This window comes from Agelaius tricolor, unplaced genomic scaffold (assembly GCF_023055355.1).
Source record: "Agelaius tricolor isolate 1412-34295 unplaced genomic scaffold, bAgeTri1.0.p SCAF_8, whole genome shotgun sequence".
Classification (NCBI taxonomy): Eukaryota; Metazoa; Chordata; class Aves; order Passeriformes; family Icteridae; genus Agelaius; species Agelaius tricolor.
The window spans coordinates 1,583,157-1,595,442 of NW_027269268.1; the positions used below are offsets into that span (position 1 = coordinate 1,583,157).

Here is a 12,286-nt window from a genome sequence, read left to right on the forward strand (position 1 = left end):
ACGAGCCTTTTGTTTTACATGGTTGTTAGGTGCAAAATTCATTTCTGCAGTTTGTTCCTTAACACTGGTGTGAATTTTCTGCAGGAGTCATTCTGTACATCCTCCTGGTGGGATACCCTCCCTTCTGGGATGAAGACCAGCACAGGCTTTACCAGCAGATCAAGGCTGGTGCTTATGACGTATGTACCATACTCTATCTGTTCAGTTATTTGTAATTGTTTCCTAGAGGGAAAAGCTAAGAACTGATGAGGTGGTGGCATATGAATTCTGCAACATCATCTAATCATATTATGTTAGACAGACAAGATGTTGGTTGTTTATAAATGATGATGAGGTAAAGGCAGAGCCTTATAATTTTTAAGCTCTTGAATCCAGCAGTGGATCCCTTACGTAAAATTGTGTAAAGATTGTACAAGACAATATACACATGTGTGTATTTTTTTCTGAAGTTCCCCTCACCAGAATGGGACACAGTGACTCCCGAAGCAAAAGACCTTATCAATAAAATGCTCACCATCAACCCAGCAAAACGTATCACAGCATCAGAAGCACTAAAGCATCCATGGATCTGTGTAAGTAATTTCCACAGGTTCAACATGATCACTTGGCAGACAAATGGTTTATGGTTTGCTTCAGCATGAAGTACTGAGTGTGTTTAGAGAAGAACTTCTGTTCTTGTTCATGCAGCTGTGTAACTATAAATTGTTAAATTACAATTACACAGATATGATCAATAGTGGTCTGTATTTATAGAGATCTCAGCTTGGGGTAAGATTTTTGCAAATTTATCTCCTTTGCCTTGACTGTGTTGTGCAGAATGTTCCCTGCGAAAATTAGAGTGTTATTGTAAATTCTCATTGAGAAGAAAGTGCAGGAAAGTAACTTTGAGTTAGATAATGCTTTGCATCTTCATTTCCCTGAAATCATTCAGATAAAGATGAAATGTGCAGGCAGGGAAATAAGGGACTTGTGAAAAGTCAGTTTGCAGGTAGCAGAGGCCTGGCTGTTCCTGGATCCAGGACTTTTCTCTGTTCTCAGTATATTCCACACCAAGACTTTTCAAGTGGACTTTACACATGGAAAAGGCTGAGTAAAAGGAACACAATGGGTTAGTCAGACAAGGTAGAAATTAAAGGCCCAAGGGGGGGACCATGGGTTGTAATATGTGTGTTGTAGAGTAGACAAACCATAAACAGCTGGCTGAGTGCCTTAAAATAATTATTTTCTTCTTCTCTCAGCAACGTTCTACTGTTGCCTCCATGATGCACAGACAAGAGACTGTAGATTGCTTGAAGAAATTCAATGCAAGAAGAAAACTAAAGGTAAGAAAAAAACTTTGCAAAACAAATGGTCTCTGTGCAGATGTTTTCTAGATATTATTCTTAAATGACCTATTGATAGAAGATCAGCTTTTGGCTTGAAGATCTTAAAATTTCCATGAAAGCGAATAGAATTTGGCTTTAATTATAATTCAAAACTATAATAATCCTCTGTATTTATACAAACTAAAGGTATGCTCTTGAAGGAAAATCCTTAAGGTTATTCTTCTGAACTATGCTTTGTTTTTTCTTGGCCAGATATGATAACTTTGCAGATGTGAACTTGTCTAATGTGTACATTACAAATAACCTCCTATTCCTCCCTAAGAAAAGAATCTAAGAACAATAGTAAAGTCTCTTTCATGTTAATCTATGTATTTTGAATAATTGCTGAGCCTCTGAATACTCCTGGTTTGTGCATTACATACTGACAGTTGGTAAATATTTGGATATCAAGATTGCTGATAGGTGTGTAATTAAGATTAAATTATGATTTATGCACTCATGACATGGCATATGAGAGGAAGTGCACAGATAATCCATTCTCTCAGGGTTAATTCAGTAATTAGTGCCATTTACTCGTGTATTTTCCTTTTTGTTGTGTTGGCATTAGGAGTTTTACATATGTGTGATGCTAATTTGAGAAAATGTGTGTGTACACAGGGGGCCATTTTGACAACAATGCTGGCTACCAGAAATTTCTCAGGTATGTTCATTGAGCTCCAGATTGATGCAGTTTTTATATTTTAATGTCTGTGAAGGCTGAGGTCTAATTAGGACTCATTCAGGAGTCTCTAAGTGTAATATATATCATGTTATTTCCTGTGATGAAGCAAACAAGAATTTAATCTCTTTGGGCCTAAGAAATTCTCTTACAAGTGACAATCTGAATTTTCTGTAGAATTTGAGCTCCTTCCCTGTTTTTTGATTGTTACCTGTCAAAGACAGGTGGCATTTTCATGCCTATTTTGGTGCAGGCAAATTGAAAGTTATGCATATAGCTCCACATGCACAAGTATCACCAAACAACATTTTGAGCTTACGTATTTTTATATATGTGAAAAGCCATTATTCTGTTGCATCCTGCATTAAAAATATCGTCAGTACACATTCATCTCTTTATTGCTTTGCTAAGGAGTAAGAAATGTGGTAAAATGAGTCCCCATTTTCTTTCTAATGCCCAGCAGTGCCTAGCTGGTGTAAGAAGAGTTCTTTCCACTTCATGAAACAGTTTTGTCCTGATGGCTCTGGAGATTTAGATCTTACACTAAACAAGCTCTAATAGCAAAAGCTAAAATTGCTCTTAGCAGATTTAGAATTGTCCAAAGTAGTAGAATTGCCAGAATATTGATGCTGTGTTGAATTTTTCATTTTGCCATTTGAGATTTCTAGTGAATAGTGAAACAGAACACCAGATTTAAAAATCAGTAATTTTACATATCCTCCTACTCTGTGATGTAACTATTGGAGTGTAACATAAATTACTTTACAGACAAAAGCATGATAGTGCTCTGGGCATGTTTTGAATAAGAATAAGCACTGACTCATCCAAAAACATTACATAATCACAAATGCAAGAACAACTTGTTCAATTTGCATAGTACTTGAAATACAATTTCTTTCTTAGTTAAGTTCCCTTCTTTAGTACACACCTATACACAGAGGACCACATTTATCTAAATTACCTTGAGTTAGTGCTTAATGAATTCCAGTGTCTGCCAATTAATTTAAAAGTGGGAAGGCTGTAGGCTGTTCTTTTTGTAAAAATGAATTACTGTTAAATATCAAACAAACAAATCATTCCTCATCCCTTTTCATAACTGTCACTGTCTATATATGTAAGGATCAAATTCAACTTCCACGAACCAAAAAAGCTGAAGTAGTTTTAAACAGTACTTCAGCATGAAAAGCAAACAGGTTTTTTGGCTTTCTTTGGTTTTTTCACCTGACATCTCTTGTTTTACACCATAGCCACCTGTGTTTTTTCTTGATGACATTTTATTTTTTCGGTTTCTTTATTCATTGTATTTCATTGCAAAACATGCTTATGAAGGTCATTTGTCCATAATGATGTGGTTATAAAAGTGTTTTACTTTCCTTTTTTTTCTTCCTTTTATGTGGAATGTGTATTTCTTGTGAGGTAAGACCCTCAGCACGTGAAAGGAACATTTTTTTTCTCTTCTCAATCCAAGCTGCTGTTTGTCCTCAATCACTTTAATTTCTCCATGCTGTCACAAACCATTTGTTTCCAGTCTGCTTTCTGGCCTAGTAGCACTGCCTTAGGTTTTATTTTTAGCTCTTGCTTGTAGTTGCAAGAAATCTCTCATTGTGGGCTTAATTTAGAATATGCTGATTGCTTTGCTCCTGCAAATTCTTGAAATATTTGATTTCTGTGCAGTATCTGTAATTAAAGAAAGATGAATCCAAATAGTATTTAAAATCCATTGCAGCCAAACCCAGCAGAGTGGTGGCATGTGTAGCAATCCATGCTGGGCACACTCCGAGGGACACAATAAATACTCAGTGTTATTGCTTGTGGTGCCCCCATTTTACTGCCTCTCATTTACCTGTTTACATAGAACATGTAGTCTTTGGCAAGCATCAAAAGAACTCAGAAATTTCATGCACAAATTTAGTGAAAGGACCTACAGCAGTCTGTAAGAATTAATTTATGTTTTCCCATATTTTTATAAGGGCTAAGAGTGTAAAACAGGCTTTGAAAGCTATTAACTTCTGGGTTTTTTTGTCCTTAGGTTTCAGAAATATCTCGTTCCCATTGCTTTCCCTAAATAAATTCCTGAAGGTAATGGAGTGCCCACAATATTTGTGGTAATGTAAAATCTAAGGCACTCTTGCCTCAGGTCCTGAAAGCACACATTGCCTCAGGGAGTGTCCAATCTCCAAACTATGTGGAGAACAATTTGGTTTCAATATTTACATTCATGTTTCTTTAAATGAAAACATGCAGTGCTACTGCTGCACAATACAGGCCAATTTATTTTTGTTCATTTTAGCTGTAAGATGTGGCTGTGTGGGAGGTCTAATGGTAGTATTGGCTGATGTCCATAGTTATTAAACTGCACTTGGAGGGCTGATATATTAATGAAGTTAGAAACATCAGCCTGGCTTCACTTTCCCGGGTTTATTTCATGTAAACAACACAATAATGGACATTAGATATTTCTCTACAGTTGCTGAGGTGATTCTACATTTTCCGTGCTGTAAAATGAGCACCTAATGCAGATGTATCTCAAAAATAAGCCACGATTACAAGAATTAGCTTTAAAGATACTTAGTAACTCCCACATCCTCAGCCAGCCTGAGCAGCCTTGGGCATGTGAAGTCCAATTGATTTGGAGTTTTGGGGGTTTTGTTAAGATAAGAATGCCAGTAACGATGGGAGCTCCATGTTGGGACTGTCTCCCCTATATATAGAACAGCAATTTCTTCTGACCTGAGCTGTGGAGCACTTTCTGATGGGAAGATTGGGTCATAAACAACAATAAAACCCCAATAACAGCAGGCTTGTTGTGTAATTTATTATTCTTCAAGTCTTTGGCAGTGATTCATGAAGCATTTACGCTTTAGTGAATAGTTTATATGGATTTGGTAGGTCAGCCAGCATGTATTTCTGCTGTGAATGTTTTCAGGTTCAGAGCTGGGCTGTGCTTGCTTGCACGTTAGCCTTCCAAATTTAATAAATCCAGATTATTTGATGCCAGTTTTAAGTGGTGGAATTCAAAGTCTGGCATGTGAATAACATTATGGCAAATGAAATTTTGAAGAAATTTGATCAGTGTGCAACATGATTCAGAAAATAGCATGTTTTCTTCATTAGGAGCTGAAGCAAAGCCTAGAATTTGTTATTATTGCCTCACAGGCAGCAACCCTTGGAAACAGCTGACAAATCATTCTTCCTTTCCTCCTTGCAACTGTGCTGCCCTTTCATGCAAGGAGGCTGATGCTGTCATGGTGGGAATGACAGAGGGGCATTATGTGTATTGGTACCATCACTGAGATACCAGTGGGCTCTGCAGACACCTGGTCCAAGTCCCTGCCATTAGAAAAATACCTTTTCACAATCTTATCAAACTCTTCCTATCATCCAATAGGAATATATTGCAGTTGTGGAAATGGCTGTAGCCAAAGCTGCTGCTTTTACACTCACCCTGCTTCCATTTCCTCTCTGCCACGCAAGGAGCTCTCTCCTTGTAGAAGTACAGTCAATCTACAGCTTTAGTCAATGGAAAAAGAGATGTTTGATAATCCTAAGGACTGGTGATTTCCTAAAGATTTCATTCCCCATGCTCAGAGAAACAAAAGGAGGAAATAAAAGCTGAGGACATACCTGGAGCAGGGAGGCACTGGGGGTTTGCTGTACAGCTGGGTGACCTCAGGAGAAACACCTGACACTGAAATTATTTGTCTCGTTTTACAGCAGCCAAGAGTTTACTGAAAAAGCCGGATGGAGTTAAGGTAGGTTAAACACCTGCTTTCTATTTCCAAGATAGATTCTTAGTCTCCACCTGTCTGTAACTTCTGCCAGGTTTTAGAATTGATTATTGCTATTTCTTTCCTTCATAGATTCTGTTAGTAAGTGCCTCTCACTAGCTATTTGGAGTGGTTCAAGTTAGTAGCTGAAGCTTAGAAATGAAATAAAACAAATACTCGAAAAGCCAGCATTAAGTAAGCAGAAGATAGAAAACTACTGGAGAAAATGCTTTTTCTTGATTTTTTAATGAACAATGATTATGTAATTAATAAAACAGAATTATCAGTTAACTTGTAAATAATAGTTTGGTGGTGGGCTTTTTAGGCATCACTGTTTATGTGCAGCTCTGTTGCCTCTTTGTTTCCCCCTTGACTTTGCATTAGATTTGGTGGAAGACCAAAAGTGTACGTGTAGGCTTGGCTCCACATGAGGTGTGTTCTGCCAGATGTACTTGCTATATTTGGCAGAACTTGAGGGGTTTACTGTCTCAGATCAGCTCATCCTGACTAAGAGACCTTGCTAAGAAGGGAACATTTTGGCAGCTTTCGTACATGATTTAGAGCTCCTGTTCTCACGTCACCAGACCTTGCAGGAGGAGAGATGCTTCACAAATGAAAGTTCTGCATAAATACTTGGGGGGGAAAAAAAAAAAAAACCAACAAAAAAACCAAAACCCATTCAGCAGAAAACATATTTTGTTTTTTTTCTCAGTGGACTCTTAAAGACTAATATAATGCCATAATGCTTCAAGCTTTCTTTGTAAGATTCAAAAGATATTTTTCTGTGCTCTGTGTGTTTATTCAGAAGGGTGTCTTTGACCTGAATTTTAGTTTTCTATTTAATCTTAATGTCTTACTTTAACAAACATTATAAATACTTGCTTAAATACCACATTCACAGTATATTTGTGCCTGCTGTCTGACAAATGCACTTTGCCAATCAAAAAATCCCGAGCTTAACCCACAAAGAAATGAGTACAGTACCATTGCATTGCTTTTCACTGCCAAGCAGTGGAGATCCCAGTCACATGGAGAAGCACACATTTGGAACAATTCTATCACTGCTGGAAAACCCTGACCATGTTTCATTGTGGAATAGATAAAATTTATGCACTCTCTCTGACCAGTTTTCCTTTTTAAATATTATTCCTCCTACAGGTCTACGATGCTGTTTGTTCTATCACAATCTCAATTATAGTATGGGAAACAATTGTTGCCAAAATTTTGCCTAAATTTCACCTGTTGGGATTCAGTTCTTTGGTTTTCAGCACATGTTATGTATCTGCTGTTAGTCTGCATGGTCATGCGGAGCAAAGGGAGTAAATGTACATCTGGGGAAGTCTGTTTTTGTCGTTGCTGTTGTTGAGATGCTGTTATTGAGATATTCTGTAGCATTTTTACACCCATTCCAACAGCTGTAGCTGTCTTTTTCGTATTTAAAAAAAAAAAAAAAAGCCAAAAGAGAAATATACTGTACTCCATGCATTGATACTGCAAATCCAACCAGTCACGTTTTCTTCTTTTCCTTTCTCTCTGACTGGTCAATTCAGAAAAGGAAGTCCAGTTCGAGTGTTCAGATGATGGTGAGGATCTTTATCGACAGATTTTTTTTCCTCCTGTGAAACATTCACACTTAGAAAACAAACAGTTGCATTTAGCTTTGTTAACTTACTGTGAGAACTGCAAGACCTTAAAGTACAACCTTGTGAATTTTAAGCCTGCAGTTGCTATATGCCATCCACAGTGAATTGTTCAGTCATTCTTTCAAACAAGTCTTTACTTTTTTTTAACCTGGGGACATAAAAAGCCAAAAAAGTAGATGTAACATCAGCCAATGCAGCTGTTCTTAGTAAATAAGAATAGTAACAAAATAGTAATCTTGTAACAGCCTTCTCTTTGTTTTTAAAACCTCCTTATTTCAAAAGCTAATAATATTAATATTGCAAAATGTAACACAAAACAAGTTGCACAGTGATACGGTACTGCATTAATTGAGTCACAGTAGCCCAAGATGCCATGCTAAATGCTCAGGAGTAAAAAAGCCAATTTCCCAGCCTTCCCACACTAGTTTCCCAGCTAGCTTGCTCCGCAGCTCCGGGCTGTGTCCCAAGGTGTCCCAGCTGACAGTCTCAATAACTTTCCTTCCTCCTCAACCTGTTCTCCAGTCTTGTGTTCATTTGGGCTCCGTGACCCCACACGGTAACTTCCTCTCTTGCTGTTGGTGGTGGTTTTGAATGTGACCTTTGAGGTGCTCATGAGGATGGGCTCTGCCTGCTGCTGCTGCCAGCAGAGAGAAGGCAAAGGGCCCTCATCCACACCTTTCACTGGGAAGCCAGCTCTCCTTGGGAAGCAAAAGCTGCTGGTCAGGCGTGAGCAGCCGTGCAGTTCTGTAGGTAAATCCTCTGTTCCGTGGGTGAATGCAGAATTCCAGTGGCAGGAGCCACAGCATCCAAAGGAGGGGCACTGGGAAGGTGCAGTGTGGTTATTGCCAGGATCCCAAACTTCAGGTGTGCGTTAAGTCTTTGGTATAGAAGTATTGTGTGAAAGATAAAGCCCCAAGATACAGGCCTTATTTGGTAAAATATTTTCATATTCTATGGAAAAAAGGCCAGTCAGGATACTAGAGTTGTGCCCAGCTGTTTGGAGTGTGTGTGTGTCTGTCCCTGCACTACTGTCACACCTCAAAGTGACTTTTGGCAAGCGATGCAGCAATAAAACATTGTCCTTCACAACAAACAGAAGAACACTGGTTAAGCACAAATTAGCTTTGAAGGAGCTGTTTCATATGACAATATTGTAATCCTTTAGGAGTGGTTTCTCTTTGGTGTCAGAAATACATGCACCATGTGTTCCTAGATTAATGTCTCTTTCTATGAGAGGGAAAACATGTACAGCTTATTGCTGTTTTCTTGCAAAGTTTCAAAGGGTTTTACCAAGTTCTGTTTACGTGGAAGAAATAACTGTATTTTGAATCACGTTCTCTCTCTCTCTCTTCCTGATGAGTGCTGGATTCTCAATACCTCACTGAAGAAGTTTTTAATAGATTTCCTGCAGTTTACAGCAGTAGCTGTAATGAATATTGTTTCTTTTCATAGGGCTTTCACCAAGGGAGTATGGACCAAAGCCTGCTCTCCTTACTCAGGCAAAATTGGAATTGAACTTTGACTAGCCTGTTTTCTTTATATGTTCAACCAAGAACACTCATTGGGATACCACTTGGGTTTTTGTATTAAGCTGCTACTGAATAGGACTGTATGAAATCTGGTGAAATCTTCATTTCTTTCCTTATGTTTTTCCTTTATGTCCATTTGCTTTTTGCTAGGGTCTTTTTAATCTAGGCTCTCAATGACTACACTGACGCAAAAATATGAATCTGTAGTTATGCAACTCCATATGCAATTTTTGTCTTGCTTGGAAGGTTTAGTCTGCTGTCAAGCAGCTTTGTTTGTGTTCCCACTCTTCTACAGATCTCCAGTAGAACTTTCGTTTACTGAAATGGGTGAAGTTATCTTTAAAGTTTTTTCCTGAGTAAGGAGTTCAGGGTTCTGTCCATCTCAGAATCCCATAAATACCAAAGCAAGTAAAGTACTTGCCAATACTTAAATCTCCCCATGGAAGACTTTATGCACAAAGGTGTTTGTTCTCTCCCTGACTTGAGACAATCCTACAGCTTACAGCTGTAATTGTGCATAGAGAAATGAAATTTATTTGGCAATGAGTAAGCCAAGTCAGGGCATAATCAATTGCATTTCAATACTGACTCATATGTTCTCTTAATGACAATTTCTGCAGAAAGATCATTGTTTAAAAAATAACTGCTCCTCATCATCCTGCTGTAGAGCATCATGAACTTTGCTTTAAAATCAAAGAAAATTATTTTTATTCTATATGGGAAAACAGTATTATTATTATTATTATTATTATTATTATTATTATTATTATTATTATTATTATTATTATTATTATTATTATTATTATTGTATTATATAGTATTATTATAGTATTATTATTATAAAGTATAATTATAGTATTACAGTATTATAGTTATTAATAAGTATTATTAAATAACATTTAGTGTCTACATAATGTTCCCTGATTAACTAACAAAACTACTTTATATTCTTCAAAGCCAGTTAAATGCTGGTTAAAAATTAGCAAATGTGCAGTCTGTAATTCATTACTACAAATCCTGTGGACATTTCCATAATTTAAACGTATCCTAAGTAAGATTCACTTCAGCTGCAGGCTCAGTTCCTGAAATCCCCAAGTCAGCTGCCATGCCTGGCCCAAACTAAAATAATCATCATAAAGTGCTGAGGACATGGAGTCTGTGAATTTCATTTCTTTCCATTCCATAAAGTTAATTACATTTTTAGGAAAATCCATTAACAAAACAATTTCAGGCATTTCTGGTTTTGCTTTGCACACTTACTACTAAGTACTATGACTAGAAGGTTCAGTAGAACTTGGTTTTTTGGATTAAAGTCTTTTCAGATCATCTGTATCTATATACCTAGTTCTGCATGATGCTTTGGACTACCCTTGTTAAAATTGGATATGACCAAAATGTACATAATATATTTTCCTCTTTATTGAGAGAGGAAAAAGTACATCTTTCAAACCAGTTTGACAATACTTGAATCTTGCTTCTTAGTGCACGTAAAAAGTGGCTCACTACATTATTTTTAGTATTTCTGTTCTTCCCATACTCCATGGTATTAATGAAAGTTAAATCTTAAAAAATGGATTTAAAGGATCAGATACTTTGAAACTTCATGCTGAGCAGTTTAATTTGAATTAATATTTTATACAGATAAAAGGCAGAAGGTGTAGCACTATGCCAAGCATAAGAGATATTGTGAGGACCTATATGTAAAGTTAAACAGAGAGGTGCTGATGGCTGGAGTAAGGCTACAGGTACCATAGTGGGAAACCTGGTGCTTCCAAGTCACAGTACCAGCACTGAGAAGCTGCCAGTGATTTTCTGCTAAAAATAGCACCACAAAAGCTCAAGGGGCACAAGTCTCTTTCTAGCCTCAGTCACATTTATTCCGAAGTGGAATCAGAAGCCAGTAGAGCAAATTACAGATTCTTGAAGCACTACAAATACTCAAATGTTATTTATGGTAGGGATAATTCATTAGAAATAAAGAACTATTGGGTGCAATGACCGAACACCATTGCATGTCACGAAATGGCAGTGACTATTTATTTAGGACTTTAGTTCTTTATTCTTCTTAGACCTGCTTAGCTGCTACTTAAGGGCTCTCTGCTAAGTGTCTCAGCTCAACTCATCCATCCCTTATCTAGACCTTGGTGCAGGGCTCTGGCAGCGCGTGGGGAGGAGCTGCCAGCCAGCTCCTGGAGTTAGTGTCCGTGTTCCTGCAAGTTCCTAAGTTCATCTTTCTGTATTCTTTATTTCCATATCTATATCTATCTATAGATACCGATACCTGTCTATAGATGTTGTGTGCAGAGATATAGATACCGTGCCTACCGTGAGTTCTAAGGCCTGTCTGTTTCTGTTTTCTGCATACCTACAGATAAACAGCAAAACCAACGTGGTAACCAGCCCCAAGGAAAATATTCCTACCCCGGCGCTGGTATACCTGGAATTTTCCTTCTCGTGCTATCTGGCAGTTTTTGACTGTCCTTCTGTTTGTTCTTCCTTTTTTTTTTTTTTTTTCTTCTTTTTTGCTTTTTCATGCATTTACTCTGTTTGCTTTCTAAAAACAGGTTTTGGAAAACCCTTTTTTTGTTTGAATTATGCTGTCTTTTTTTTGTGAGGAAACCCATTAGAGCGTGTTTATTGACAGAAAATGTTAAATGGAATCTGGATGCGGTAGAGTCATAGCATTTGTAACCGTAGCTGAATTTTTTGCATGCTGTGCCAGAAAGTGAGTAGAATGCGCTTGGTGTTGCTCTTAAGTCTTTGCCTGATGACTGTTGCCACCTTCTAATGCTAACCTTTTGCACCAACAAAATCTTTTAAAACCAGCTCTATTATTTTCTCAGCTTTGTCTTAGTTAAAGTGTTGACATCCAGGAGAGCTAACAGGATTATTACTAGACTGCCATAAAACAGACCTTATTCAGATTTTCATTCCATATTTCCTGAAACTCAGCAGGACTTTGCAAGACATCTCTGGGATCAAGAGGCATCTAGAGCTAAACATATTGCTTGTTTCTCTTCCATTTAAATCAGCAGGAGACATTATTCATTAATAAGCTCTACTAAGGGCATATTCCAAATCCAAGTGATGTTCCTGGATGTTTACTGTAGTCTGGCTTTTATTAATAGCCCTATTTCTAAGGCACCTCTGTATCACAGGACTCACCAATGTAAATGCCAGTGCCAATATACATCGTGTTGTGACTTGTTGTTTCCCATGCACATATGAAACTTCGAAAATAGGGTAATTCACACACATTTGGAAGCATTTTTCCTCTGCAATTTTTTTGAGCAGCTGGCACTGA

General features: G+C 37.6%; 1 protein-coding gene across 13 annotated transcripts in view; it reads left to right on the top strand.

Moving 5' to 3' along the window:
- The window catches only part of CAMK2D (calcium/calmodulin dependent protein kinase II delta), a 121,404-nt gene that overhangs the window by 87,170 nt on the left and 21,948 nt on the right, over positions 1 to 12,286 (top strand). For 3 of the 13 annotated variants that reach the window (XM_071431182.1, XM_071431181.1, XM_071431183.1), the window contains exons 10-16: positions 85 to 179; positions 450 to 572; positions 1,239 to 1,322; positions 1,983 to 2,025; positions 5,758 to 5,795; positions 7,361 to 7,393; positions 11,354 to 11,413. In XM_071431182.1, coding sequence (XP_071287283.1) covers positions 85 to 179; positions 450 to 572; positions 1,239 to 1,322; positions 1,983 to 2,025; positions 5,758 to 5,795; positions 7,361 to 7,393; positions 11,354 to 11,413 — 476 coding nt within the window. The remainder of the gene's footprint in view (positions 1 to 84; positions 180 to 449; positions 573 to 1,238; positions 1,323 to 1,982; positions 2,026 to 5,757; positions 5,796 to 7,360; positions 7,394 to 11,353; positions 11,414 to 12,286) is intronic. The other 10 variants (XM_071431185.1, XM_071431184.1, XM_071431189.1 and 7 more) reach the window with 5 other exon arrangements.